This window comes from Pezoporus flaviventris, unplaced genomic scaffold (genome assembly GCF_033815535.1).
Source record: "Pezoporus flaviventris isolate CSIRO_AGI_PZ_B2104156 unplaced genomic scaffold, CSIRO_AGI_Pfla_v1 ptg000007l, whole genome shotgun sequence".
In the NCBI taxonomy this organism is placed as follows: domain Eukaryota; kingdom Metazoa; phylum Chordata; class Aves; order Psittaciformes; family Psittacidae; genus Pezoporus; species Pezoporus flaviventris.
In genome coordinates this window covers 57,313,651-57,340,355 of record NW_026892555.1, presented here as the reverse complement: position 1 = coordinate 57,340,355, position 26,705 = coordinate 57,313,651, and the positions used below count along the sequence as shown (strand labels likewise).

The following is a 26,705-nucleotide window of genomic DNA, read 5'->3' as shown; positions in this document are numbered from 1 at the left end:
ATATAAAGAATTCATAGTTTAAACATTAACTCAGGTTATCATTACAGAGGACAAATCTTCATTTCTGTTGTAACCAACATGTTTGGTTTATATTTAGTACGTATGATGGAGAACACCAATCAGCATAGATATTCTAACTTGCTTCACAATGTATAAATACACTAGGGCTGTTCTGTGCTCAGGACAGCTTAGCAAAATGAACAGTTATTAAAAAACTTGAGCTAAAAATGGTGCAGGTTAAAGATCTACAGATATTTCCCAGGTAGTGTTAAGTCATGGCCATTTTTCCTATGAAATCTTCTTGCTATTTTACAAAAATATGTGCTTTATTTTATGGAACCATGGTTACCAGACTGCTATACAGTTAAGTGATTTAAACCTTTGAAAATAGAACTGAATAGAATTAATCACTGCAAGCCTATTAAAGCAGTGCCAGTGGGATTTTTATACTAGAGGTTAAGAGAAGACCTTTTATTCATATCTGGTAGATAAATGGCAAGCCCCTCACATTTCTCCTGTGTTTCCACTCAGACAGTTTTTGTATTAGTTCTAATCTGCAATCCTCATCTTCTCCCCACACACAACCCTTTCTATTCCCCAATTAAACCCCCTTCCAAAGTCTGTGGTTTCACTGTTAAGCCACAGAATGCTGCATTGCTCCCAGAAAGATTGTAGTGGCAGTAGAAAATATCCTTTACTAGGTACAATGTCCCAGACTCCCAGTTCATCCTTATCAAAGAGATTTATAAAAATTGTAATATCTTTTCTCTCCTGGAGGGCAGAACATTGTGAAAACAACTTCATTGTGCTACTATGTCTCCTCTGTTAAGACAGCAGAAAATTTCTGGTCTTAACCCATGTTCCACTGTGAAACAATTACCAATAAATGTTCTATCAGTGCAGGAAGCTGGTATTATTCTAAGTAGATAAAGCATTTATTAATTTTTTTTTTAACTTGTCTAAGAACTTGTATTTTATTTCTTTGCCCAAAGTGCTCAGACTGTTGTAGAATGTGAGAAAGAAGTGTGTAATGTAGGTGATAGTATTTACTAATACGTGAAAACTTATATAATTCATAATAAAATATTCAAAATTACTTTCAGCATAGTAATACTTTTAGTGCTTTTCTTATTGCGGAAGAACCGTATGGACTGCTAGAAGTTGCATTTTGGGTTTGTACTTTTTGAGAAAGTGTTTGTTTTTGTCACTTACTAGAATGCTTGGAATTGAAGCATGTTGCTGAATAAGTGCAGAATTTATCATGTGTCAAGGTGGATTGGTTTAATATAAATAATAGATTTTAATAATTATTTTAATCAGCAAGCGTGACGCTTTAAATAGCTTATTTCAATTGGTAAATATGATTTTTATTTGTATGATCTAACCAGAACTTGAGTTTGTTCATTGGTACAATTTGGTACTGCGTTTTACTAACAGGAAAACTATTTAGCCAAGCATGTCCTAGTGTTTCTGTGACTCAAGCTATATGCAAATCCTGGGATTCAGACATGCATCCCACGTCTTACTGTAGCTTGTTTTCTCTGTTACAGTAATCTTCTGCCTTTTTTAAGGAACAAATGAGCATGCATGAGGAAAAAGATTAAGGACTGTAGGATGAGCAATAATGGGAGACAAGAAAAAAAATAGGGGGGAGAAGGGAGTTACAGCATGGAGATGGCAACCTTTAGGTCATGCAGGCAGTGTGGTTGCAATTAAAGATGCACCAATAGATGCCTAACAACATTTGAAAGTGATAGGGAGTGGGAGGTGGGGTTAAACCTTCTAGGAGATGAGAAAAGACTAAGCTGACTGTTCCTGTAGCTCGAAATGCTGCTGAGTAAATCAAAGCTAAACCTGGAAAACAGTGACCTAACTTCAAGGATACAATAGCTAGGAAGGGAGTAATCTGTGATTTCTTTCCTCCACAGTTTTTGTCAATTAAGTAACTTTTGATTTTCCTTTAGGTAAAAACAAGTATTCCAACTGATTTTCTAATAGAACTGGGAAAAAAAAAAAATCTTTGAAATATTTTGGTCTTCCTTAGGAAGTTTGCTGTGAGGGAAAGCCTAATGACATCCTCCTTCAAACTCACTGGATTCCCCAGCATTCTGTATTCTTTACACTGTATAGTGAAATTCTTGAAGAAAACTTTTATGATGTGAATGATCCAGTTAGAAAACAAAAAACAGAAATTAAAAATTGTCCTGACATGGGAGATACTTATCCTGTACTCTTGAAATAGGTCACAGGTCTTGTTGTGTCACAAAAGCATCTTACTAAGCTGGAGACTCTGGGTCTCCTGCCTCAAGCTTGTGGTTTTAAACACAGTAGCAAGAGCATTAGGAACTTTTGAAAGCATGCAAAATTAATAATGTGATAGATAATGTAAAACTGGAAGGAGGACCATGGTAGTATGACAGTAGAATTTACTATCATGTAAATATATCTGCACTGTGAAATGGATACACAGAGGCCTAAGATTAAGAGAAGAACCCAGTCAGAAAGTCTCTGGAATGTCAGCTTTGGCTGATGACTAATGCACTTGTGATATTTTTATCTGATCATGTCCTGCTACAAATGGACAAGTGCTGATGTTCTCAGTAGAGTAAATAATCCATGAAAAAATTGAGTTTAAATGCTTCAGTAATGCCTATCTTTATCAGAATGAAGATTGAGTCAATTATATAGATGAAAGAGGGATGAAGAGGAGGAATTTTCAGTAACATGACCATTGATCAGTTTTTAACGGAAATGTGAAATGCAAACAGCCAGAAACATCTTTCAGTAGTTTCAGTTATTGGATGTTTATAGAACATGTATATACATACACACAGATATAGGGAACGAAATGTAGTCAAACTGGTTATGAAGTGTAGTTTTTGCATTGTGTTTTGGTTTTACTGGGTCCTGTCATGTTGTGGTTCCCCTTGCACCCCAAGCAAAATATAAATAGAAGTCTGCTCTGTAAAAGCTGGGATCGACTAATTTCCTTTTTATGGCTTTCTAGATTCTGTCTATGTCACCAACACTGGGGACTGTTACTGAGCTTCAGGCAACAGTTCCAACAAATCCAATCAGTTTTATTCCTGAAACTGTAGTTGATCGGCTTATAGCACAAGGTAAGTCAAACTTTGGGTTTGGTACCTAATTATTAGTATGATGTATTAGCCTGCCCGTATTCCAGTATTTGTCCACGCATATGGAACTTGTGTATTGCTGGAACAGTGACCATTGATGCTTCTAGTGGTTGTTTTAGAAGACAAACACGAAACACTGCCTTTAAAATTAAGGGTGAAATATACTTGAGAAAAATAAGTAAAAATGGTTGATACTGTGTGAAATGTCACACAAGACTGAAGTTCTATTTCTGGCATCCATTCACCCTTTCAAAACAGTCAATTTTTGTAAAGCTGCCATGTACATATATGCACACACACAGCAATGTATATATAATTCTCTATGTATGTAGATAGATAAAAATGTATGTAATGTAAAAAAATACGTATAATATATGTAGAGACTTCTGTGTACTAATATAAAATATTTTTCTGTGAAGGATAGAAGTAAAGCTATATATTTTTCCAAATTCACCATTTATTTTTAACAATTATTAGTGCCTAGTAGAACAAACATATTATTTCAGGACTATTTCAAATAATGCTTTTCCAGTATCTGATTTCTTTTTTATTTCCTTTTGGTTTTATTTTGTTTATTTTCATCCAAATATACCTTTTAAATGCAAAGTTAAATTGGATGTTTTATGAAAAATAAAAAGCAATTTGTTTTCTGTAACTGCTCTAATTAATATTTTGTGTTTCTTCTTTTTTTTTTCTGGTTTTTTTTTTGTTTTATTTTTGTTTTTGTTGTTATTAAATGCACTCTAGGTCAAAGTGAAACAGCCACAACAGAATCTCCAAGTCAACATGATTCTCCCATGTCTGCTGCCCTTTCTAAACAGTGGGCTGTAGTAACACCTGCGCTTTTGTCAGCTGTTTGCAACCTTCTGCACAACCTGCTGGTTGTTACTCCAGAAGATACTGGAATTGCTCTTCAACAGGCACATTTGCTAACAGCTCTCAGCAGGTATGAGATCAATAAATAACTGCCAAATTACAAACAAGGTGTAGCAGTAGAGGCTAAAAGTTTGAAATGAGATCTACCAGTGTTTCTTATCAAAATTATTGTATTGATCACTTCTTCCTTCTGAAGTGTTCAGAAATGCCTTAAAAAATACAATCAACAAAAAAAGAATCTCTATTACTTCTTTATGTCACAGAAAAGATAGTCATATTGGAGATTCCATTTCTGGATTCCACTTCTGTGTTCCTCTGGTAATGTTTTAGGGTTCTGTCTAGATAGTTATTTAGTCATCCTTTTTGGATAAGGATAACTTTTTTTTTTTCTTTAGTAGAATAGTAAATTATATAGTAAGGTATTAAGAACTGCAATTCTTTCCAGTTCTTTTTATGATTTTCTTCTTTAAATTATATGCAGCATTTTGAGGATGAGCCAGATCTGTCACTCTAAAAGAGACTAAAGAATGATCGCCATATTTGGGAAAGTATTGGATGGTAGACCTTTGTGTTTCATTTCTTTTTTTAAAGAAAGAACCACTTCAAAATAGTCTTCAGATTGTATTTCATGTTTCCACTTGCATAGTAACAAATTCTTTCATCTGTATAAAGTGTTTGTAAGTCCTGAAGTGAAGCCTGAAAATTGGTTCAGTTTTTCTTAAGGTTTTCAAGAACTTTTGTAGTTGCTCTTCATACTGCAATTACTGATAAAAACTCCAACAATTATACAAACATATACCTGCCCCCTCCCCCCCCCCAAGCAAATGGTACAGTAACAGCCATTGGATTTTGTTAGTCTATTTTGAAACAACTCACTGCTACTACAGTTGCCATTGAATAGACTTACTGCTAAACCCCACTACTTTAAGAAATTTTTTACTGTTGATTTAAAATGTTCTCCTCTATGTAATGTTAAATTAGTTGACAGCTTAATTACTTAAGTATATTTCTAACCAACTTTATTTTATTTTAGTCTTGTAAGTGCTAATCTTGTTGAGAGATGTATCTTGGAACTGAAAGCTCCGTTGGGTCATCCTTGCCATATAGAACATGTAAAAGCTCAGGTTAGAGAAGTGTTTGTTACTTTCTTTTTTTTTTTTTTTTTCAAATTATAAAAATAATTATGTTTACATAATCTATATTCATTATCATAGTGCAGACACACTGGCTGCTATAGGCTACATTTGTGTGAATCTGTGCTTTTGACAAGGTTTAAGAAAAAATAAACTGTGTTTTAACAGAACAATTTCTGTGTTAGAACTATATATAGAACCATCAAACTGAAAACCAGTGTTTGAAAAATACAAACTGAATTTAGTGGTTACAGAAATCATGTAATAGAATTTCTTTTATCAGTATTGAAATATGAGACAGTTACTGACATATTTCGTATTTATTTTCTGCAACAAAACAGGCATCTTTTCTTTGTCTCCAATCCTGCAGGCATGTAGTTCTCAACTAATTTTGACATATTCAAAGCATATAGGGTTACTGCCAATGGAACTCCTTTTGTATCAAATTTAACTTTCTGTATATAACATATAGAACATGTATATTCATGGGTCAGCACTATTTTAAGGCTTCTGCTGCTCTGGATTCAGATTTACTTTGAAGAAAGATACACAGGTTGTTAAGAAAATGTGTTTCTGCAGAAATCTGGGAGAATAAATAAATATATCAGGATTATTTTTTTTTTTTTTCCTAAAGCTTTAAATTGAGTTTGTTTTCAGAAACTACATGTACTTGTCAATATTAATGACGGTTTTTAAGTTTTTCCTTGTGAGCTTCCAGAGAATATGATGGTGTACATATAACAAGAGTTATGACTTTTTCGCAAGGAACTTTATGACTAGAAAATTGATTTCACACGTGTTTCCAGACTAAGAATTCTGTTTCATCTTCTACAATAAAAAATTTAATTAATATCCTATTATTTCTTATTTTTTCTATTTATTCAAAACATTAAGAGTCAGTTGAGGTGATGTATTTAAATTAAAAAAAATGTTGAAGATGCAAATATTTATTTCATATATTTTTAAAAATATTTAACAGGTGTTATTGCTACTTCAGTACTTGTCATCTGTGTCCAGGCTTCTGAAATCATGTTTACTGGTGGACGCTCAGCTTGTAAGCCAGGATGAAGTGTTGAAACCTCTCTTGGGAAATGCATTTATGATTCTTGCCAATCGCTCCAAAGATGGGCTAGGTAAAGAAGCACTTTGTTCCTATTGTAGCCAGGCAGAGTCAGGTCTTTATTTACATACCACCTTCATTTAAGTTGGTAGTTGTTGTCAGGCTTAGCTGTCCTGGTTTGTGCACACATGTGAATGGTTTTATTTCCACCCACCCCCCCCTCCCCCCCCCGGTTGTCTTTGCAGATACCGAGTTAACATCTGTGCTTCATGAAACATGGGTCGACTTTTTCAACCTTCTGGCTACGTTACTGTGGAAGAGTGGCCAAATATCTTTTCCGTTTGTGACAGAAGCCCTTGCAAATCATTGTACAGCAATAATTGGTAATGACTATTCCTGGATGGATTTTAACCTAGCAACTAATAAAATAAATAAACATAAAAGAGGGACATTCCTGTTTAGATGCTATTAAGTAATTAGCAGTGGCATATGCAGAATGAAAACCAGATGTGTCCAGAGCTTGACTAACTTTTTCCCTTAACTGGGTTTTTACAACTCTTTCTGATCTCAGCAGACTAACCTTTGAACTGTCAGATAAATTCACAAGTTCCGTTTGCATATATGGGTTAGTGATTCTAGTTGTAAATTTTAACCTAATATGGCACCTCTGAGTAAAGACTGAAATAATCCATTAGGACTTCATTTTTTTCCCCTTATATGTTATGTTGGGGTTTTTATTTGTTTATTTGGTTTTTTTAAATGTTTATTATAAAGGGAGTTGTTGGGGGGGTTTGGATGTTTTTTGGTGTTTTTTGTTTGTTTTTTTTTTTAAATTATTTCTTCATTAGTTATTTGCCTTGTTAGGGCTCTAGGTCCCCAAGATTCTCTGACATGTTTTGGTACTAAATTATGAGCATAATCCGTTCATGTAGTTGCATGTTAAGTGATCTAGGGAATCCAAATCCAAGTGCACACAAAGCAGCTGATGGGTACTGTTGGCATTATAATGTAAGCTGTTGAATAAAGTGAGAGGAGTTCAGAAAATTCTTGAACAAAAGACTGATATAGCAAATCAGTTTTTTTGTTGTTGTTGTTCTTGTTTTATAGTCAAAGCAATGCAGAGTTCATTCAGATGTTATAAACCCCAAATTTTTCTTTCTTAGATTTTTAAAGACTTGTAAATGAATAGAATTTGTAAATTCCATGTGCAGTGAACAGGTATAACTGCTTCTTGCTTGCATGCTTTCTTTTGATAAGAATTTCTGAGTTGCAAAGCACTTAAGCTTTATTTAGAATGAAATATAAAATTCTTTATTTTTCTGTTTAACCTTTCAGATAACATTTGTGATTGTATTCATCTGTCAAACACATGTCCTGCATTATGTATGACTAGTTTACAGTTCCTCTCTGTCCTTTTGAATGAAGAAGGAAGAAGACAGATCCAAGATAAAGAGAATACATGTCAGAATCCATCTATTAGCTTTCTTCTGGATCACATTGAAGGATGCCAGGCATCGGTAACTCAACTTACTGCATTAATTATTCAGGTATTTAAAATTTCAAGATGTGATTGCAGGATATATTTTTGTATTTTTGTATTTTCTTAAAAAGGAATGTAGTTACCTAATAAAAAAAAATCAGTTGTTTCCAGTTATGAACCAAGACGTCTTTAATTTGAGACATCTATTACACTCATTTTTGAAATTCAGGTAATAAGCTGGAACAAATGTAAAGCAGCAGCTTCTAGGAAGGGCCTTGCTAGGCAATTGTGCTGCAGCAGCATGGTAATATTATGTAGAAGAGATATAATACATAGAATATATTTGGCCAAATACATAGACTTTTATTTTCCTGCTTTTCCAAACATGTAATGAGATTTTTTTAAGGTTTGACACGTAGTTATCCTCACTGTAAATTACAACATTGTTTTTTATAACAGCTGCCTTCACAAAAATTGTGAACCAAAATGAATCATTAAGCCTTCTAGTTCATTCCCTAATAGTGTAATATCAATGTTGCTGCATTTAAGGAGCACATATTAATGTATTTTCCAGGCTAGTTTTAAATTGGCCAGATAGTGTATTTTCACTACTTTTTTTTGAACTTTGTTGCCTGATGAAATACATATTTTGGTGACAAAATGTTTTTTTTCTAGATACTTATTCTGAATGTTATGTCTTGCTTAGTGTAATCTCATCATAAATTCTTATTTATACTTTTATATACTGTCCCAACTGATTATTTTTACCTGCTTTATATTTACATCCTTCACTTACATACAAACTTTTAAAATATCTTCCATTACTTAGTAAGAAAAAAAGTAAGATGTGAAATTCGTCTATTTTTCTCTTGCAAATTGGTTTCCTTATGTACTCACTGGCCTTCTTTAAATTATGTGCATTTTGTCACTGTAACAATCATAGTGACTCATGACTGTGTTTGTCTAAGAGATGCACATTTCATATAACATAGCTCTCTTTTTTTTTTTATATGAATCATATTTAGTACTGTTTTGCTGTAAAACATTAGTTTTTTCAACATGTATTAGTGTGTATTGGATTGTGTGGCCAAAATAATGCTCATAGTGTCACTTAATCTCCTCTCTTCCTATGGTTGCCAAATCCTTGTAATCTTATTCCTACGAGGATTTCTCTTGATCTAGCTGATACCTGTCATCTCTGCTGCAGTCTTACACCACTGTGCTTCTGTAGCATTTATTGGAGCATAATTTCTATCCATTGAGACCCTGGTGTCTTTTAGGGAGGAGAAACTTCATGAGAGGATATTTCTTACTGTCGCTATATAGGCCACTAAAACTAGAATTCTTGGGCAACTAACTGCAGATAATTTGAGTGCTTAGAGATTCCCTGTAAGGACATGATTTTTCAGAGATTCACAGCAAAGCAGGGACACTTTATTGAAAGCCCATAATTTGCTAAATATCCTATTAGGGGTTTGTATTAATGTTCTTGTATGTGCCTAAAACTGAATTCCTTGGCTCTGGCACAAGAAATGCAATTACATGGAAGTATGTCACATTCCCTTATTTTCATACAAGTATACATAGCTGATTACCAGTCTTTGCTATCAAAAAGTGGTGATTCTTGTGGTGATTCTTATGGTGACAGCAGAAAAAGTCTACACAATGAAGAAGTAACTACAGCCAGGCCAAAAGTACATCAGACACTACGACATGGTATTGTAAGAGACAGCAGCTTTTTAACCTGCTCTTTAACTGTTCAGAGCAGTAGATAGACATTGCATTTTGTTCATAAAATAGCTCAAAAGATAACTTATGTTAGCTGGGGCTTTATAATGCGTTAAAGGGATATAGCTGCTGTGATTCCCTCAAAAGAATAGCAGAATTAGGAAAAAAAGCAGCTTCAATTTTTAGAGCAAAGTACATATATTTATTTACTTTTTCCCTCTTTCCCTCACAAGTGGTCATTGAGAGGCAGTTGAAAAAGGAGCCCATAGGATGTAAAGTTGGCTGTTAAAAAAAGCCAAACATGCACAGAACTTCACACAAAAAAGTACCAAACCACATGACGACTGAAAAATTTAAATATAACCTTCCTTCAAGAGAAGCACTTAAGCAAATAGCTGACTAACACAGAAAAGGCAGTGGGAGAGAGTTTTCAAACATTTCATCTCCATTAATCATCCTAACTACATAAAATCTGCAGAGTAGTTGATATGCAATGGCAAATGCTAACTTAGGACCTTGTCTGCAGGTGTGAATGTTAGCAGACCGGGTCCTAAATTAGTATGCATTCTTGCATATAAACACTTTAGTAAATGCACATGTTGACTTCAAAAGGTTTTGGTGCTTTTGTGGATGTCAGCTTTAACCCTTGTATGTATATTTTCAAGATCAGAAGTAAAAGTAATAAGGAAACCATAATCTATAAGTCTCAAATTTAGGCTCTAGCTTTTATTTTCTACATATAAAATATATAATGTTTTAGAAAGTCTGTCATCTCCCCTATAACTAACTTACAGAAGGTGCAGACTAACATAGCTATGTCTGCTGTGGATTTATGGGACATCTTAAATTTATTATACATCATAATTTCAAAAAAGTGTTAATAGTGTCCATTCACATTTTAATACTTTAATGCTAGTAGCTTAAAAGTATAAAATCTTCTTGCAGGAGAAATTACAGATTTACAGTAACTTTTTTCCATTCAACTAACTAGTAGTTGTCAATTATTAATTCTTTAAATGTTCCCTATAATTGACTTTTTTTTCTTAATTAAAGCTACAATTCCTGATTGAAGAGTAAAGGAAATAAAAGCATAAAGAAGCATGCTTTAAGAAATAATGGAATTTTGATACTTTAATCTACATTTTGGGTTATGCAGGATTGAAGGAACTCATAATTTTGTTTCTTTTTCATAGACTCATACAATGGTTTTGGTTGGAAAGGACCTTAAGCATCATCTGATTCCAACCGTCTTGCCAGAGAGTAGGGACACCTACCACTAGAGCAGGTTGCTTAAAGCCCCATCCAGCCTGGCCTTGAACACTTCCCGGGATGGGGCAGCCACAGTTTCTCTGGGCAACCTGTTCCAGTGTCTCACCACCCTCATAGTGAAGAATTCTTCCCTAACATCTAATCTAAATATACTTTTTTTTCTGCTTGAAGCTGTTCCCCTGTCTTTTCACTGCCTGCCCTTGTAAAAAGTCCCTTTCCAGATTTCTTGCAGGCCCCTTTAAGTACCAGAAGGCTGCTCTCAGGTCTCCCTAGAGTCTTCTCCAGACTAAACCCCAGCTTTCTCAGTCTGTGCTCCATAGCAGAGGTGCTCCAGCCCTCTGATCATCCTTGTGGCCCTCCTCTGGACATGCTTGAGAAGGTCCATGTCCCTCTTGTGTTGGTAGCCCCAGAGCTGGATGCAGTACTCTAGGTGGGGACTCACAAGAGCAAAGCAGAGGGGAGAGTCACCTCCCTTCACCTGCTGATCACCTCCTTTTGATGCAGCCGGGGATGTGATTGGTTTTCTGGGCTGCAGGCGCACACTTCCAAGTCATGTTTTTCTGGCTTGTGTAAATTAACATCAAGCTTAAAATTTGATTTTTGTATTTTTAACTACGCAAATATCTAAATTATTTAATTTGAAGAGAAACCACCACTTATTAGTACAGAAAAATAGTTAATTTACTTAGAATATTCTTGCTGGTAGCTTTGGGATCTAATTAGGATCTGATTTTGGTATCTAATTGATAACTGGTTTTATTAGATCACGTGTAATCTAAGAAAACCAATTGTAGTCTAAATGTGTTTTTTTTTATTTTTTTAATAGCTATAAATGCAGAACCCAGCCCATGCCTTGGTGCTTTATTTTTGTATCCCTTGTCCTTATCTATGAGTTTTGGCTGTTTGTGTTTTCAAGCTGTTCGCGTAGTCTTCATCCCTCGACATTTTCAGTGCTGGTTACATTGAACACATAGAATTGCAGACTCGTGGAATAGTTAGGGGTGGAAGGGACCTTCAAGATCATCTAGTTCCAATCCTCCTGCCATGAGCAGGGACACCTTACAACAGATCAGGTTGCTCAAAGCCGTATCCAGCCTGGCTTTGGTAACCCTAGAGCTTTGGTTGAAATTTTATTGCATATTACAATTTGAAAAATTTGTGGCAGTTATTAGCTAAAGGGCTAATGCCAATAAAAGGTGATATATGTGATGTATGTAGAAATTTAAAATCTATGAGGTCCTATGGCTAAGGTACTCATGAGATTTCTGTCTGAAGTATTAAGTTTTTCTTAAGATGCTATATTTTTGGCTCTTTAAAATGTGTTTCGCTTTCTAGTATGATTCAGCAACAGTTCTTATTTTATTGTATTACACTGCTTAGCATTTTCTGTTGTACTGGATATCAGTATTGGAATGATAATTTAGGAAAAATTGCTAGGTAGACAAAATTCTCAAGTGGCTAATATATAAAGTGCAGACAGATCCTTGTCTTTCAACTATCTTGTTATATGACTCCAAATAAATATTTCTTTCAAAGCACAGAGGCTATATTTATGTTATTAGAGATACTGTGATGTTCACAAAAATAAGACAAATGACAATTTTTCTCTGGTTGGAAGAGTATCTAAAAAACCCACAGGTATCAGTGTGTCAATGATATTTTTATTCTAAAGAATTTCACTGATATTTAATGTCTTTTCTTCATCACTGTGTTGAAGGAAAGTGGAATTGCACTTAACGGCATTTCAGTGAGTCGTCTGCAATAGCAAGCCTGAATATTAGAAAAGGCTTGGAATGCTAGGGCTGGGAATCTAGGCTTTAGGAATGTAGAATGTTAAGAAAAGAGGAGTGAGCCTAAGAGGGGGCAAAAAAACATCTTAACATTGTAATTAGGAAAAATAATTAAAAACTTCAATGCGGACAGACTGTAAAAATGAATATAGAGGAGAACTCTGGACAGGAATATAGTGATGAATCATCCAAATGAAAGTATAGATCATGATATTTATAGGTAAGAATACTACTTTTGGTCACTTTCTCATTTTGGTAATAAAATTCCATTATCTATAGATCTGTGAAAGAAAGTCTTCAAAGGATGTGCTGAAAGAAGCTGCTACGAATGCACTCCTGTCTCTTTTAGCTGTCAGTAAAAATGCCCAGAAATCTGCTTTGGAAGGTAAGCATTTCAAAATGTATGTTAAAAGATTTATGAATCAAATGCTTGCAGGTGTTTCATGTATTATTTTAAATCATAATGGTTTCTGTCAAAACAAAAATCCTAGTTTTCAGTGGCATTTTTTTGCAGATTTTCACTGAAAACATTATTAATAATTAAAATTTTCAGCTGCAGATAAAATATTACATTGTATCCAGTGTAAAAACTTGTGGTGAAATCACAGCTCTGTGTTGGAATGAGAAGAAACCTGTGAGCTTTTATTGCTAGTGGCATATTCACCCGTTCAAAACCAGAGATTTTGTGCTGGTAGAATCTTCCATTTCTTGTTTCATGCTATGCCAGTGCAGGTTTGTAGGTAAAAATATGCCCTGTGTTCTCAGTTCTGACTAGAACCTTAATAACCTAGACATAAAGAGACCTTTTCTTAGCTTTGTTCTTTGCTACCTCTGTTTCTTTCTTCCCGTTTTACAGTTTAAGTAGGACCTTCTTCCCTTGCAATGAATCACCTTTCATGCTAAGGTTTTGATTTTACAGCAGTAAAACAAAATTTAAAAACCTCTAATCAAAGTCTTTTTGTCTCTAGTAGAACACAGTTAGTAGACTGGTTAATTTGTGTTTTTCTTGTGTCATACATTAAATACCTGCTGATCAGCCCAAGTGCACTTTGTCTTGGGTGCTTTCTCATTACTTTCATCTCTCTGTTGGTTTGTTCAGTACTTTAAAACTACACTATGCTGAAATACATAGCCTAGACATATCTGCTCAATCTCATAGCAATAGCAAAGAAAACTCTGAACTTCAAATCCTGTGCTATATACCTACTTTCTGCTCTTTCCCAGTGAGCTAGTGGTCTGCTCAGCCCTTGCTTTAATCAGGGCTGTTCTACTGATGACCCTCGAGATCATCTAAGACCTAACTTCCTGTGAAAGCACTATCAGTACATGAAGTGCATCACATTTTACAGTACAGAAGCCTTCACATCATCTTTGCTGTGATGCAACAGAAACCTTAGAGAAAAGGAAGAGAAGTTCTGAGGTTCAGATCAATCTCCTGAAGATATCTGTAGCTCTAACATCATCTGTTCAACTGTTAAGGACTACGTTTTAAGATATCCTGCTCCTGGAAAGGAGCACCCCCTTACAGCAGTACAAGCTGACTGGGGAGCTGAAAAGGACCTTGAGGTCTTAGTAGGCAACAAGCTGAATGTGAGAAAAATAGCAGCCTACTGGGCTGTATTAGCAGGGAACACAGCCAGTAGATTAAGGGGAAAGGATTATCTTTCTTCTACTTAGCACTTGTCAAACCAAACCCAGAGTAATGCGTCCAGTTTTGGCCCAGTACAAGAAAGACATCAACAAACTGGAGCAAGTTCAGCAGAGGGCCACCAAGATGGTTGTTCCTACCTGTGCTTAAAGGAAAGACTGAGGAAACGGTCAGTGTTCAACCTGGAAAAAATAACATTTTGGGAGGACCTAATAGCAGCCCTCTCGTACCTCTGGGATTTTGGAGAAGACAGAGCTGGGTTTTTCACAGCAGTGCATGATGTAGGAGGGCAAGAGAGAATAGGCATAAATTGAAATGTGTCAAACTGGTTATTAAGAAATATTTTCCATTCAAAGGCAGTAAAACAGTAGCTAGACATACTTTGCAGTCTCTGTCTTTGTCAGTTTCAAGATCCAACCGAATAAGGCCACAAGTAAACCTTTCCTGATCTTATAGCTGATCCTACTTTGAGCAGGAGGTTGGACTAGATGGCAACTGATAGCAATCTCATCCAACTTGAATTATCCCATGAGCCTATGATCACAGAATCATACAATAATTTGGGTTGGAAGGGACCTTTAAAAGTCATTTAGGCTAACCCCTCTACAATTAACAGGGACATTTTCAACTAGATCTGGTTCCTCAGAGACCAGTCCAAATTGACCTTAAATATTTCTACAGATGGGCCACCTCTCTGGCAAAACTGTTCCAGTGTTTCACCATACTCATTGTAAAAACTTTCTTCCTTATATCTAGTCTAAATCCCTGCTTTTTTATCTAAAGCCATTACCCCTTGTCCTATTGCAACAGGTCCTTCTAAAAAGTTTGTCCCCATCTTTCTTACAATCCCCATTAACTATTGAAAGGCTGCAATAAGATCTTCCCAGAGCCTTCTCTTCTCCAGGATGAACATTCCCAACTCTCAGCCATTCTTCATAGTAGTGGTGTTCCATCCCTCTGCTCATTTTTGTTGCCCTCTGGGCAGAGGATCCCAGGGCTGAGCACAGTACTCTAGGTTGGTTTTCAGCAGAGTGGGGTAGAGGGGGAGAATCGCCCCCCTCAACATGCTGGTCACGCTTCTTTTCATGCAGCCCAGGATACAGTTGGCCACCTGGGTCTGCAAGTGTACATTGTCAGCTGTTCATCTGCCGGTAACCCTATGTTCTTCTTGGCAGGGCTGGTCTCAATCCTTTCATCCCAGACTGCATTAATACCAGTGGCTGCCCTGGCCCAGGTGCAGGATCTTGCACTTGGCCTTGTTGAACTTCATGGGGTTCACATAGGCGCAATTCTCAAGCTTGTCCAGGGCGCTGTAGGTGGCATCCCATCCCTCAAGATGTGTCAATACTGGTCCCACTATGGACCCCTGAGGGACACCACTTGTCTCCAGTTTCTCTGGGTGTAACCGTCCAACCGTCCAACCAATTCCTTATCCACTGGACAGTCCACCCATCACATCTGTATCTCTCAGATTTTGAGAGACGGATGTTGTGGGGGACCGTGTCAAAGGCCTCACGGAAATCTCATATGAGATCCCTAGTTCTTCCCTTGTCCACTGATATATTCGCTCCATGATCTTGTGGTGAATTGAAGACTCTAGATCCCAAGGAAAGAGCCTAATTCAAAATTCTGCACTTCTTGTCACCTCCACATTTGCTTTCCTTCTGCCTCAGATGCAGCAAATCTGCTGCTGTTATGGAAAAGTTGGGTAAGATAAGATAAATGCATGCTATAACCTCTTGCCCCTTCTAGGCAAGATATCCTGAAGAGTTATGAGTTGCTATCATCATCTTCCCAAATCCATCTTTCCCTTTCCATTTTAGTATTCCTTCCTTTTGGCATTCTTCTCACAGGACTCTGTTGCAAAAGGTTTCAAATGTATGCTTGCTTCTTAAGATCATTCAACTAGATGCATTCTATTTCAGAGACAGTTACTCCCTGATAATCAAGAAGATAACATATGGTATGAACTCACACAATTTGAACATCTAAATCCTTAAATTTCAGTTCAGAAGGGTAACAGTGATCAAGATCATTGCAAGAAAGATATTTTATGTTTCATAAAATACTTTTGATTATGAATGAACTTCTAAATGCTAATATTTTTTGTCTTTCAGTTGACTTGATAAACACCTGTATAGAGAAATTGAAACATATTCATGTGCAGCTGAATCTGGATTCCTTAAAGGCTGGGAAAGCACAGAAAAAAAAGGTAATTGTAAAAATCAGAAGACTGGTATGTTAAGGCGCTTCCAAGCTCTTGTTTCTTTGTTTTCTTTCTTTGTTTTCTTGAGGCCAGTACTGTTATTACTTGTCACAGGTGAGACGGAGTAAATGACAGCTTGTATTGGATTTGTATACTAGGGTTTCTTAAAGTTTCAGTGATTTTAGAGCTTTTTCCAACTTGATTAACTTACACACTCACTCTCCCACCCAGAGTTATGTTCGTTAGGTCTCAATTTCCCTTTCCAGCATGTAAATGCCTGCTGGTTCAGGAAAGTCAGGCAGAAAATCACATCAGATGGTGCTTTGCAGCTGCTCAGTTACCAGTCTTGGGTGTTACTGGCCAGAGACCCTGGGCATGCACCGATGTTTCTCTCCATGTGTCTCTCTGGTCTCCTGGATCTTCTCTCACTTGCAGTGACTCTTTCTTTCAGAGACCGTTTCTTTTCAGAAATCCTTGTTGCCACCCAACTTTTCTTTCCAGAACTCTTAAGCTCCTGTTTCCTTAATCTAAATATCCTATATGCTAAATACAATGCATGATAGGCCTCAGAATTAGTGGTTCTGTCTCATGTCTTTTCAGTAATTGGAGGATTCAGGACTTTGCATTTTTAGTCCAGGTTATTAGAATTAGGAACTAGCCCATTCTGGTTGAAGCCAGGAGCTAGCAGGCTTCTGGTTGACAATTCTAAAGTTCAGTTTCAGACATTCACACACATACATGTTCATGCATTTGTCACCTGTTAGTGCTTGCAATTTATATGTATTTAGCTCACAGCAATATCTAAGAGTACTGTATTATTTTCAGACATACTTGGATTTTCAGCCTTGACTTCATGGTCCTACCCAATCCAGCCAATTTTTCCCATCTGTTTTCCACAATAGTATTTTTTCTGTTTCTCAGGTTTTCTCTCTGTCTTTCAACTAGTGCTAGCCACTTTGTTGTTGTTTGTCTCTGTACTGAGTCAGTCTTCTCCACACCCCAAAACCAATCCTGCTTGCACATGTAAGTCACAGTTTTTTATTCTCTACATTGTCGTATTATCTGGCTTCCAATTCTAATTTGTTTTCCGTCCTCCTGCATATTTGGTCTGGATGTCACAGTCTCTTATCATCAGACTCAATTGTCCCTGGCTATAACTTCTTGTCAGAGTTGGTTTTTTACCTCCTGGTCCTTCCACCACTTGTACTCCCAGTTTCTTCTCTACATTCACAATTTCTTCAGCCTTTTTTTTTTTTTTTAATAACTTCCCTTCCAGTTGTTCCAGACTCTCACATCAGCCAGCTCTCGCTTAACACACCTAGACATAGATTATTTCTTACTATCAGACAAGCGTTTCATAAGATTTTTGTGCAATCTGTTGTTTTCTACCACTTTCATCTGAAAGAATTTTTAAAATGCAAACAATAACCTCTGCTGTCAACTTTGATATCTTGTCCACGTCCACATAAAGCAGAAACTGCGGAAAGCATCTTCCTGCAGGATATTTCTGCATTGTTTGAGCCCAATAGTATTTTTCTCCAAGGCGTTGGCAGATCCAGACATTAGCCTTGATTTGTGAGTGTGGAACTGTGTTTTATAACAGTGAGCTCTTAAAAGAATTTGAGTTTGACCTTGACATTTGAAAGCTACCATATTTTTCCTTGAGATCTCCTAAGCACATTTGTTATCCTTTGTTCAATGGGTGGAGGCTGGAAGGTGTCCTGCCCTGGTTATGTACAGCAAGGTTGATATTTCTTGGGTTGAGAAGGGAAAATCTGAGGACATTTGTTCTTTTCCTAAATGTAGAAGGAATTTAAAACCTGACAGAAAAGAACCTCTGAGAAGGGTCAGAAACACTGTTTAGTTAAGAATTATTTGAAAGAGATTTACAAAAGGCTTTGTGGTAGATTTCTTTGCTGAGCTGGGACTGTAGGTTGCTATATCATATGTAACTGTGCTGTTCATCATATATGGTACATAATGACAAGCAGTCTAGCTTCACATGAGGAAAAGTAAGATTCAGCTGATGATTCACAAAACTGCCCCCCAGCCCACTCCGGGACAGAGTTCTCAAAGTGAAGTTATCGGAGCTTCTTTTCTTTTTCTCTTTCTTTTCTTTTAACTGTTTTACCTGATATTCCTTTTTGTTCACCATAGTTACTGTGATCTTAACTAAGGGCATGAAAACTACTTACAAATAGCTAAGCTTTCAAAAAAAAAAAAAGAAAAAAAATGAGAAAGAGAACCAAAACACCTCAAAATAGTATCGTAGTAAAAATCCAGGTAACCTAAAACAAGTAAATACAGACAGTACCATCAACAGTCTGTAGCTTTTTCAACCTTATTGAAGTTTAACATAAATATAAGTTGTAGTTGTAGCATTTTATAGGATTTAGTGGTATTTGTATTTGTTAAATAAATAAACAGTGTGGGAGTTCCTTGAAGGAGCATCTTAGAGTTACTACTCGTGTTTCTTTTTCATCTTACACCTGACTTTCATTAACTTTTTTGATGTAGGCTTTTACTTCTTCTCTAAATGTCATCAACTGTGCAATATGATTTATAAGCAAGTATCATTGCGTCACCTTTCCTGTGATTAAGCAAGAATCCTATTTTGTATTTTTCTTCCTTTATGTTTGATAGAACAGAAATAGTCTGCTGTGGTGAACAAGGTATTGTAATTTGATTGTCTTTCAGAAGTGGTTTAGTATGTCAACTTTATAAAAGTTAGGTCAGCCATTATTAGCCTTTTAGTGTCACAGTGCTGTCACAAAGATAGATTTTTTTTTTTTTTTGTCTACTTGCATATTTGAATCTCAGTATAGGACTTTACTATGCAAAGGTTTGTATTTATCTTTGTAATATTCTTATCAGGATGGAAACTATTCCTATTATTTTGGATAGGGAACCAATACACTGAGAATATAAGGATAGATCGGTCTGACCAAATGCAGAGATCTGTAGGACAGAGCTAGTTTATCCTTGTTGTTATCCAAGGAAGAAAAATAGGTGCTTCTAGGGAGTGATTCATTTGACTTGTTTTAGATGTCTGCTTTAGGGTGGAACAAATACTCAGAAAGTGTTCCCACCCATTCTTCATTAGTTATAAGTGATATGGAGTTCTACATTACTGATCTCTGCATTTGGCCAGATCAGTGCCCCTAGAAATAGTGTCTGTGGGTTATAAAGAGAGATGAGAATGACTCCAAGTAACTTAACATAAATGTCTTTAGTAGTAACTTGTTATAAATGTTTTTAGTATACTAGTGTTTAAAGCTAGCTGAGATGGATCCTACCTGAGATGAGAAGGAAACTGTTGCAGAGATGTGTCCGAAGTGTTGATGTCTTAAATTTGCATCTCTCCTTTGAAATTGCTTTTGTTCTTGTACAAAATTAATTCTGGTCTTTTGCTGATGATCTTCAAATATATTTCTCTGGATAGGAGGATAACCTTAACAAACAGTTAAGGTGTTCTATGCAGCTCCTCAGAAACTGCCTCTTTCAAAATGAAGAATGTAAAGTAAGTATTCTTACTCTTAAAATAATGTGAGCACATTCAGTCAATGAATGAAGATCTTGATTTATTTTTTTTCTACTTTGAAGTTATTTTCAAGCTGGCTTAATTAAAGACTGGTATTAATGGAAGGAATATTTTAAATTCCTGCCTCCTAAGAATATTTCATACATGCACAGGAAATCAATGTTCTTATTGAAACATCATCTACCAAAGTTTTAGATGGCTGTTGTCCTTTATATGCACTTCTGTTTGCTGAAATTAATAATTGCAATTTTAAAAGCATATAATGTAAAAAATGGATGTGAGGAAAGGTGTGGGGCCATAAGTCACATAAGAGAGATACTTCAGATCTTGGAAAGTTATGTTTCCTTTCCTTCTTTACTCTCTCTTTTCCTTTCCCTTTCTGAAAGACAGAAAACCCAAACAAACAAGCAAAAGAAAAATAAACCATACACCCCCAAAAAACACACAAAAAAATCCCCACAAAATCCCAAACCCTAAATAATAATTTGGTATTTATTTTTCTTTGAGTTAAATTACACTAATCTTGCAAGGTACATTTTTAATTTCATCTTGGGTTTTTTTTTCATAATTTTCCTTGCTCAAAATCTTGTTTTGAATTTCTTCTTTTCATTCCACATTCTTTGTTGTTTTGTTGGTTTTTTTTTAGTTTGTGCTTTTCAATTTCTTTTCTACTTTGGTTCTTCTGCTTACCTGCTTTTAACATGGGGAAACTTATACATTTCTTTCATTCTTTCCTGTGTTCTTCCTTTCTGATCACTACTCTGTCTTACTGCTGATGCCTTTCACACATTTATTCCCATTTTCTCTTTCACGGTTAAATTTGTCTTGGCACTGTGGTACAACTTGTGCTACTTTTAGCAAATGCACTGGTGGAAACCCAAGATTTCCAGACCTTCCAGAAGTATCCATATTGTGGGCATGTGTTAGCACCACTTTTCTATATACAGTATCATGTAAACTATGGTCCTGAATAAGCCATCTCATTGTCCTTAAGGTCCCCATAATTTTATTGTGTCATAATATCAGATAAGAGATATTGTGGAATATTTTGTTTTGTTTCGGTCAGGGAGACCGAATTTCTTGGTTGGCAGAGACAATTTCTTGGAAAAGAGGAGGAAGTTGCAGTTGGTAGCTGAAGTTTTCTATCATTTGCTCTGTAGAACTGCAGTCTTCTATTTCCATGCATTTTGAGTTCTAATAATTAGTTTAGTTGGAGTAGAACAAAACTTTAGAATAGGGAGCTCTTGAACAACCACAGTTGGAATGAATAAAATTTTGTTTGCATGTCTCAGTAATTAAAATGAGTGCTGGTTTTGACTGGGATAGAATTGGTTTCATTAGTGTTGAAATTAGGGTGTCAGTTCTCTCCCTACAATCTTTTACAGCAAAATAACGGGATGCAATAAGATAAAAATACGCTTTTCTCATTCTGTTTATGCTTCATTTTCAAAGTATTTAATAGTATAGCAGTTTAAATTCTTCCTCATGTTCTTGTAGATGGCAGCACTCAAAGCTCATCTTGTTCCTGTTCTGCATTCACTATGGCCATGGTTTTTAATGGATGACTCCTCAATGCAAATAGCTCTGCATTTGCTTTGTGTCTACACTGCAAACTATCCTGCAGGTAGGAGAGTCACTTTATGATGTAATACATCAAAATATTTAACCAATAATTAAGACAGAAAAACTTTTAGAATGTTTATTAATACCATAACAGGGAAGTGTAAAAGCCCTGGTCCATCAAAGTCTATCAAGAATTTTTATTTTAATACATGCAAGACTTTTTTTCAGATCCTGTTTCAGTCTATTGGATTTAGCAAGAGTACAATTGTATTAAAGGATTAAATAGCATTAAATTCAAACCATTATGTTTGAAGGTTAAAGTGAAAGTCTTGCCAAACTGAATAATATTCTATAAAAATACTACTCTAGGAATTCTCTCTTGAAGAACAATGTATCAGTACTTCATATAGTTTGTACTTCAGCCCTTACTGAGAGCATTCTGGTTTTGATATATACAATAATATAATTTAATTCCATACTAAATTTCTTCCATTTATTTGTGCATTGGTCTCACTAGTTTATATTTGTGTATTTTTCATAAGGATTCTCTCTGTCATTTGAAAATCTTTTATTTCTATTTATGAGTAATAGTTTTTGGTGTTTTTTTTTTCCACCGATATGAATTTGTCTCATTCCATATCCTGGTTATTGACTCAGGTAATGATATGCTAGTGGCTTGAAGAGATATATAACTATCTGTTAATTTCTCCCTGTCAAGATACCATAAAAGAGTTAACATGGTTAAAATGTACTAACTGAACAGTCTCTGAGCTTTTTAACCATGTTTTTTAGTTAATGTCCTCATTAACTAAATGAGCTCGTGATGCCTTTTTATTTCTTTTTTTATTAAAGACTTTTTTTTTAATGTGGACTGAAGAATGGTCACATATGTATTAGTCAACCACAGGATATAAAATTAAAATGTAATGTCCTGTGATGTACTGGAAGTCAAGCTGAAGTCCTGATGGTCTTTCTTGTTTCTTAACTCATTGCTAATAAGGACAAGTAGTTTTAGTTTCATCGGATTTTTAGTTTCTGTTCAAAACAGTTGATTTATGAGGTGACCCAAACTTACCTACTCTGAACTGGTTAACCACTTCCCCTTAGTGTAGTCAAAGAAAGAAATACATGTAGATGTTTTCAGCTGTTAAAAACTGCACATTTCTATTCAAAGCATGTCCCACTGACTTCACTGTGGTTCAAAGAAAAAAATAAACACACTCCTTTCAAAAGTCCCATCTCAATCTTTGAGCTGTTAGACTGCCCTTTCTATAGATTTTATTTTATTTTTTAAGTGTATGTGCATTTCTCATATGATAAACATTCAATTTTTTTAAGGTTGTACTTCACTTTGTTGGGCCAGTGGTGGACAATCATCATCACTTCCATCTGCACGAAGTGCAGCTGGCAGTTCATTAATGCATAACGTCTTGAAATTGGCTTCCCAGTTGTCAAATGATAACAGCCCAATCCAGCAGGTGGTCTTTTGTCTTCTTTCTAACCTTGCTTTGTCTCATGACTGTAAAGGCATTATTCAGAAGGTAAGTACATAATATTCTTGATATTAGGAATGTGATGGATGCATTTTCCTTTTTAATAAACCCTCGTATTTCAGTATGGAATGTTCTGTGATCTTATGGAGATGCTTCTGCAGAAATCAAAGCCATTGTCTCCTCAGTTGTGTTACTGTTCCCAAAGAGAATCATGTAATTCAGTCCTGTTCATAGTCTGAGCAGAAAAAGCATACGGAGCCAAATTTTACTAGAGCTTTTTATAACCTCTGAATTTCAGTGAAATTGTAAGTTATAGTTTAAGAGATGTCCTGCATGTCTATAATTGGCTGTTAGAAATCTAGTTATTTTATAAATAAGAATATATAAGTACTATCTTTTCCATTTTTAATTTGCATATTGAATGATCCTCGCTCTATTTAATGAATTTTTTTTTTGAGAAATCTGTTTTGTTAAAATTTATCATTGATCATTTAAATAAATTCAACACCTTAAGCAGTCAAACCATGTAGAACCTCAGCTACAGTGGTGATATGATAAAACTAGCTAACACAGTAGAATTTATAAAAAGTGTGTTTGTTTTTAGGATCTTTTATAGTAGTTCAATAATTTCAACAATTTATCTCAATTTACATTAACAGTGTTCTGTGCTTGTACCTAATTGCCTGTTAGAGAAGGCAGGGAGAAGTATGGTCTTTTTGTAGTGCTAATTCTGTAAAATCTGGTCATACAGTTATAAAATTGCTGAAACTCAAACTTTGTGATAGTTTGAGTTCTTTTCTATGGTAGTTGGTCTGTGAATTGGTTTGGCTTTTGCTGTGTTCAGAGTTCCTCTCTAGTGTGATAATACTTAGTCTTTGTTCTCTCTCCTGAGCTCTGCTTTCATAAGTGTAAGCAATGCTGAGTTGTTAATTCCATCTGTTAAAATTAAATTGCCAATATTACATTCATGTGAATAAAACCACAATGAGGTTTTATGCTGGATTGTTAGCTTGTAACTAGATGCTTGTATGTGTTGTTGAAAGTCTGTGAGGTTGGGAATATTTAGTCAAGGATTTGTTTCATCATAGTCATAGGAGTGTTGCCTTAGAACTTTTCTCCCATGCAACAGGTTTTCATTTGCTCAGAGTCTCCTTACAGTGGAGGCAAACACTGAGATTAGGAAGGAGTAGTGTATGCCACATCAACACACTGATCTCTTTCTTCAAAGCTTACAAAACCAGACAACATTCCTATGGCTGTCAGTGAAGGGGGTGTGGGACTGTAGATCCTTTATTAAGTCCCTTCCAATTTGAGATATTCTGTGATCTCTTTAACATGTGCTAATAAAAGCAATAATAACTAAGGAATCAAGAATGAATTAAGTAGTACATTGATTCACTTAAATTTTTTCTAGCTTATTTTTTGGCATAAATGCTAAGTGCATAGTAAGAAGCTTATGTATGGGAATTAGCCTTTAAAGAAATATGGTCAACTTTTCTGTAACTACATTGCATAAATTATTACAGAAGAAAATGTATTTTACCATATTAACATTTTAACCAAGATGTGGATACTTTTTCACATGCAATTCTTTCAAAAATTCCTGACTATAATAATGGGTTCCCTGAAATATGTAAATGAAACATTAATACTAAGTTTTGGTCAAGTGTGAAGACTGGAAGGTCAGACAGCAATGCACAAAACATGGACTACTATAATTTCTAACATCTTTCTTCTTCCGTCTGACAGAGTAACTTCCTGCAGAACTTTCTGTCTCTTTCATTACCGAAAGGAAGTAATAAAAATCCTGGAAATGTGTCTACTCTTTGGCTAAAGCTGCTACTGAACATATCTTTTGGAGAAGAGGGACAGCAGATGATTATGAAGATAAATGGGTTTTTAGACCAGATTGTGGAAATGTGTAAATACAAACACAAAAGCAGCCAACATCTAGCACTTCTTATTCTACATAACATTTGTTTTAGTACAACTAATAAGCCAAAGATTTTAGCTAATGGTAAGTATCTTAAAGGTATTCAGGCTATTTTACTCTGAGAATATTGGGCCTTCCAAAATACCATGTTTTCGTTGCAATTTCAGTTACTGACCACAAACACAATATTGTTGTTTAGAAAAGCATTTTCATAAAAATTATTTTTGTAGAAGTAATTACAGAACATATATTTTGGCAGAAAATCAAATAATATATAACAGAAGCAAAAGCAAAAAGTTAAAAATATAAAAGATGAGACTGATAATATATAGTAACACATGATGAATAAAAGGATTTTTGCAGTTTTTTCAAACAGCTCATTTTCAGGGAGGTTTTGAAGGGATCCTTTGTGTCAGTCAGTTTGAAATAAATGAAGATCCTGTCTTTCAGTCGGACAAAATGTATTAGCTCCCGCAAGTCACAAATGATGAGACAAACTATTTTGTGTTATGTCATGGCATGTATATTTAATGTAACAGCATTCACAGAACTTTTTTCTCATTTTTTTTGGTAAAAGGCCTGTTTCCCCTATTTAACTGCAAAAAAGGAACCTGTCTTTCTCAGTAGGTTTTCTATAGTGTCCATGCTTTTCTTTTTTTCCTAAGGGGCTGATTTGCTGCTTAATTAAGCATACATTACTCAGTTCCATAATCTGTGATTTTTTTATCACAAAGTGGGTAAGCAAACTTGAGGAGTCTGGCTTCAGAGCAAAGCTAAGAAATTAAGGCACCTACCATGAGGTGGCAAATATTTCTCATTGGTTAGAAATCATCTACATAATAAGTACTAAGGAAAATAAAAACATCTTAATTTCCATCCTGATGTGGCTCTAATTGTGGATACTGGGAGTTGTAAAACAGTTTCATGGCTTACTCAGTCTCTGCATAGCTGATGGCTGTGCATGTTTTATTACTGATGGCCTAATGTTTACCTTGCTTAGTTTTGTTTTGCTGTATTCTTTTTAACACTTCTTTGAATGCAGTCTGCCAATTTCATAAGCACATTTAAATTTAATTGGATAATAAAGTTTGTGTAATTCCTCTGACATACAATACTTGTCATAAAAATAAGTGTGCTCCAAAATACTGAGACATGTATATGTATTTGTGTGGGTTTGATTATATTTTCTAGTTGCAGTTTGTTTTTTTTGTGGTTTCTTTTTTCTTTTTTTTTTTTTGTTTTGTTTTGCTGTGTTTTATTTTCTTCATTAGATAAAGCGATTGCAGTCCTGTCTGGCTGTTTGGAAAGTGACAGTTGTGATGTTCAGAGAATAGGAGCAGCTTCGTTTTGGGCTTTGCTTCACAACTATCAGAAGGTTAGCATTTTGAGAAATACTTGAAAAATTTGTAATGTAACTTTTATGCTGTAAACAATACAGCAACCTTTAAGTAAATAAAAGTGAAGTTTATAGTAGCAGTTCCATTTTATTTTTGTATTCGCATAGGTGCTCTGACTAGGAGGTTAAACAACATGGTAAGGAAGCAGCTTGTCCTCTGTGATTTGTGATTGCTTATATAAATGCAATCTGTATGATGATATAGTCATGTGATAATTCTAAGATTCTGCTGAATTATATTAATTTTCTAAGCTTCACTGTTAAAGTGTGAACATGTGGGGAAGAAAATCATATCACTATTTGGTTTTGTGTGCTACAGGCAAAAGTGACTTTGAAGAATCCATCAATAAGGAGAATAATAGATGAGGCTTATTCTTTAGCGAAGAAAAGTAAGTCTTATTTGCAAATAATACCAATTCTGTGGTTTTTCGTCAATCAGATTGTGAATACAT

At 35.3% G+C, this 26,705-nt stretch overlaps 1 protein-coding gene across 3 annotated transcripts in view; it reads left to right on the top strand.

Annotated features, from left to right (window-relative positions):
* The window catches only part of RTTN (rotatin), an 86,370-nt gene that overhangs the window by 57,703 nt on the left and 1,962 nt on the right, over nucleotides 1-26,705 (top strand). For 2 of the 3 annotated variants that reach the window (XM_061448886.1, XM_061448885.1), the window contains exons 35-48: nucleotides 3,008-3,119; nucleotides 3,885-4,083; nucleotides 5,047-5,137; nucleotides 6,126-6,279; nucleotides 6,452-6,589; nucleotides 7,542-7,753; nucleotides 12,753-12,858; nucleotides 16,239-16,333; nucleotides 19,770-19,847; nucleotides 21,366-21,492; nucleotides 22,770-22,972; nucleotides 24,674-24,941; nucleotides 26,129-26,232; nucleotides 26,573-26,642. In XM_061448886.1, the coding sequence (XP_061304870.1) occupies nucleotides 3,008-3,119; nucleotides 3,885-4,083; nucleotides 5,047-5,137; nucleotides 6,126-6,279; nucleotides 6,452-6,589; nucleotides 7,542-7,753; nucleotides 12,753-12,858; nucleotides 16,239-16,333; nucleotides 19,770-19,847; nucleotides 21,366-21,492; nucleotides 22,770-22,972; nucleotides 24,674-24,941; nucleotides 26,129-26,232; nucleotides 26,573-26,642 (1,957 nt within the window). Of the gene's footprint in view, nucleotides 1-3,007; nucleotides 3,120-3,884; nucleotides 4,084-5,046; nucleotides 5,138-6,125; nucleotides 6,280-6,451; nucleotides 6,590-7,541; nucleotides 7,754-12,752; nucleotides 12,859-13,697; nucleotides 14,498-16,238; nucleotides 16,334-19,769; nucleotides 19,848-21,365; nucleotides 21,493-22,769; nucleotides 22,973-24,673; nucleotides 24,942-26,128; nucleotides 26,233-26,572; nucleotides 26,643-26,705 lie in introns of those variants that run through there. The other variant, XM_061448887.1, reaches the window with a different exon arrangement.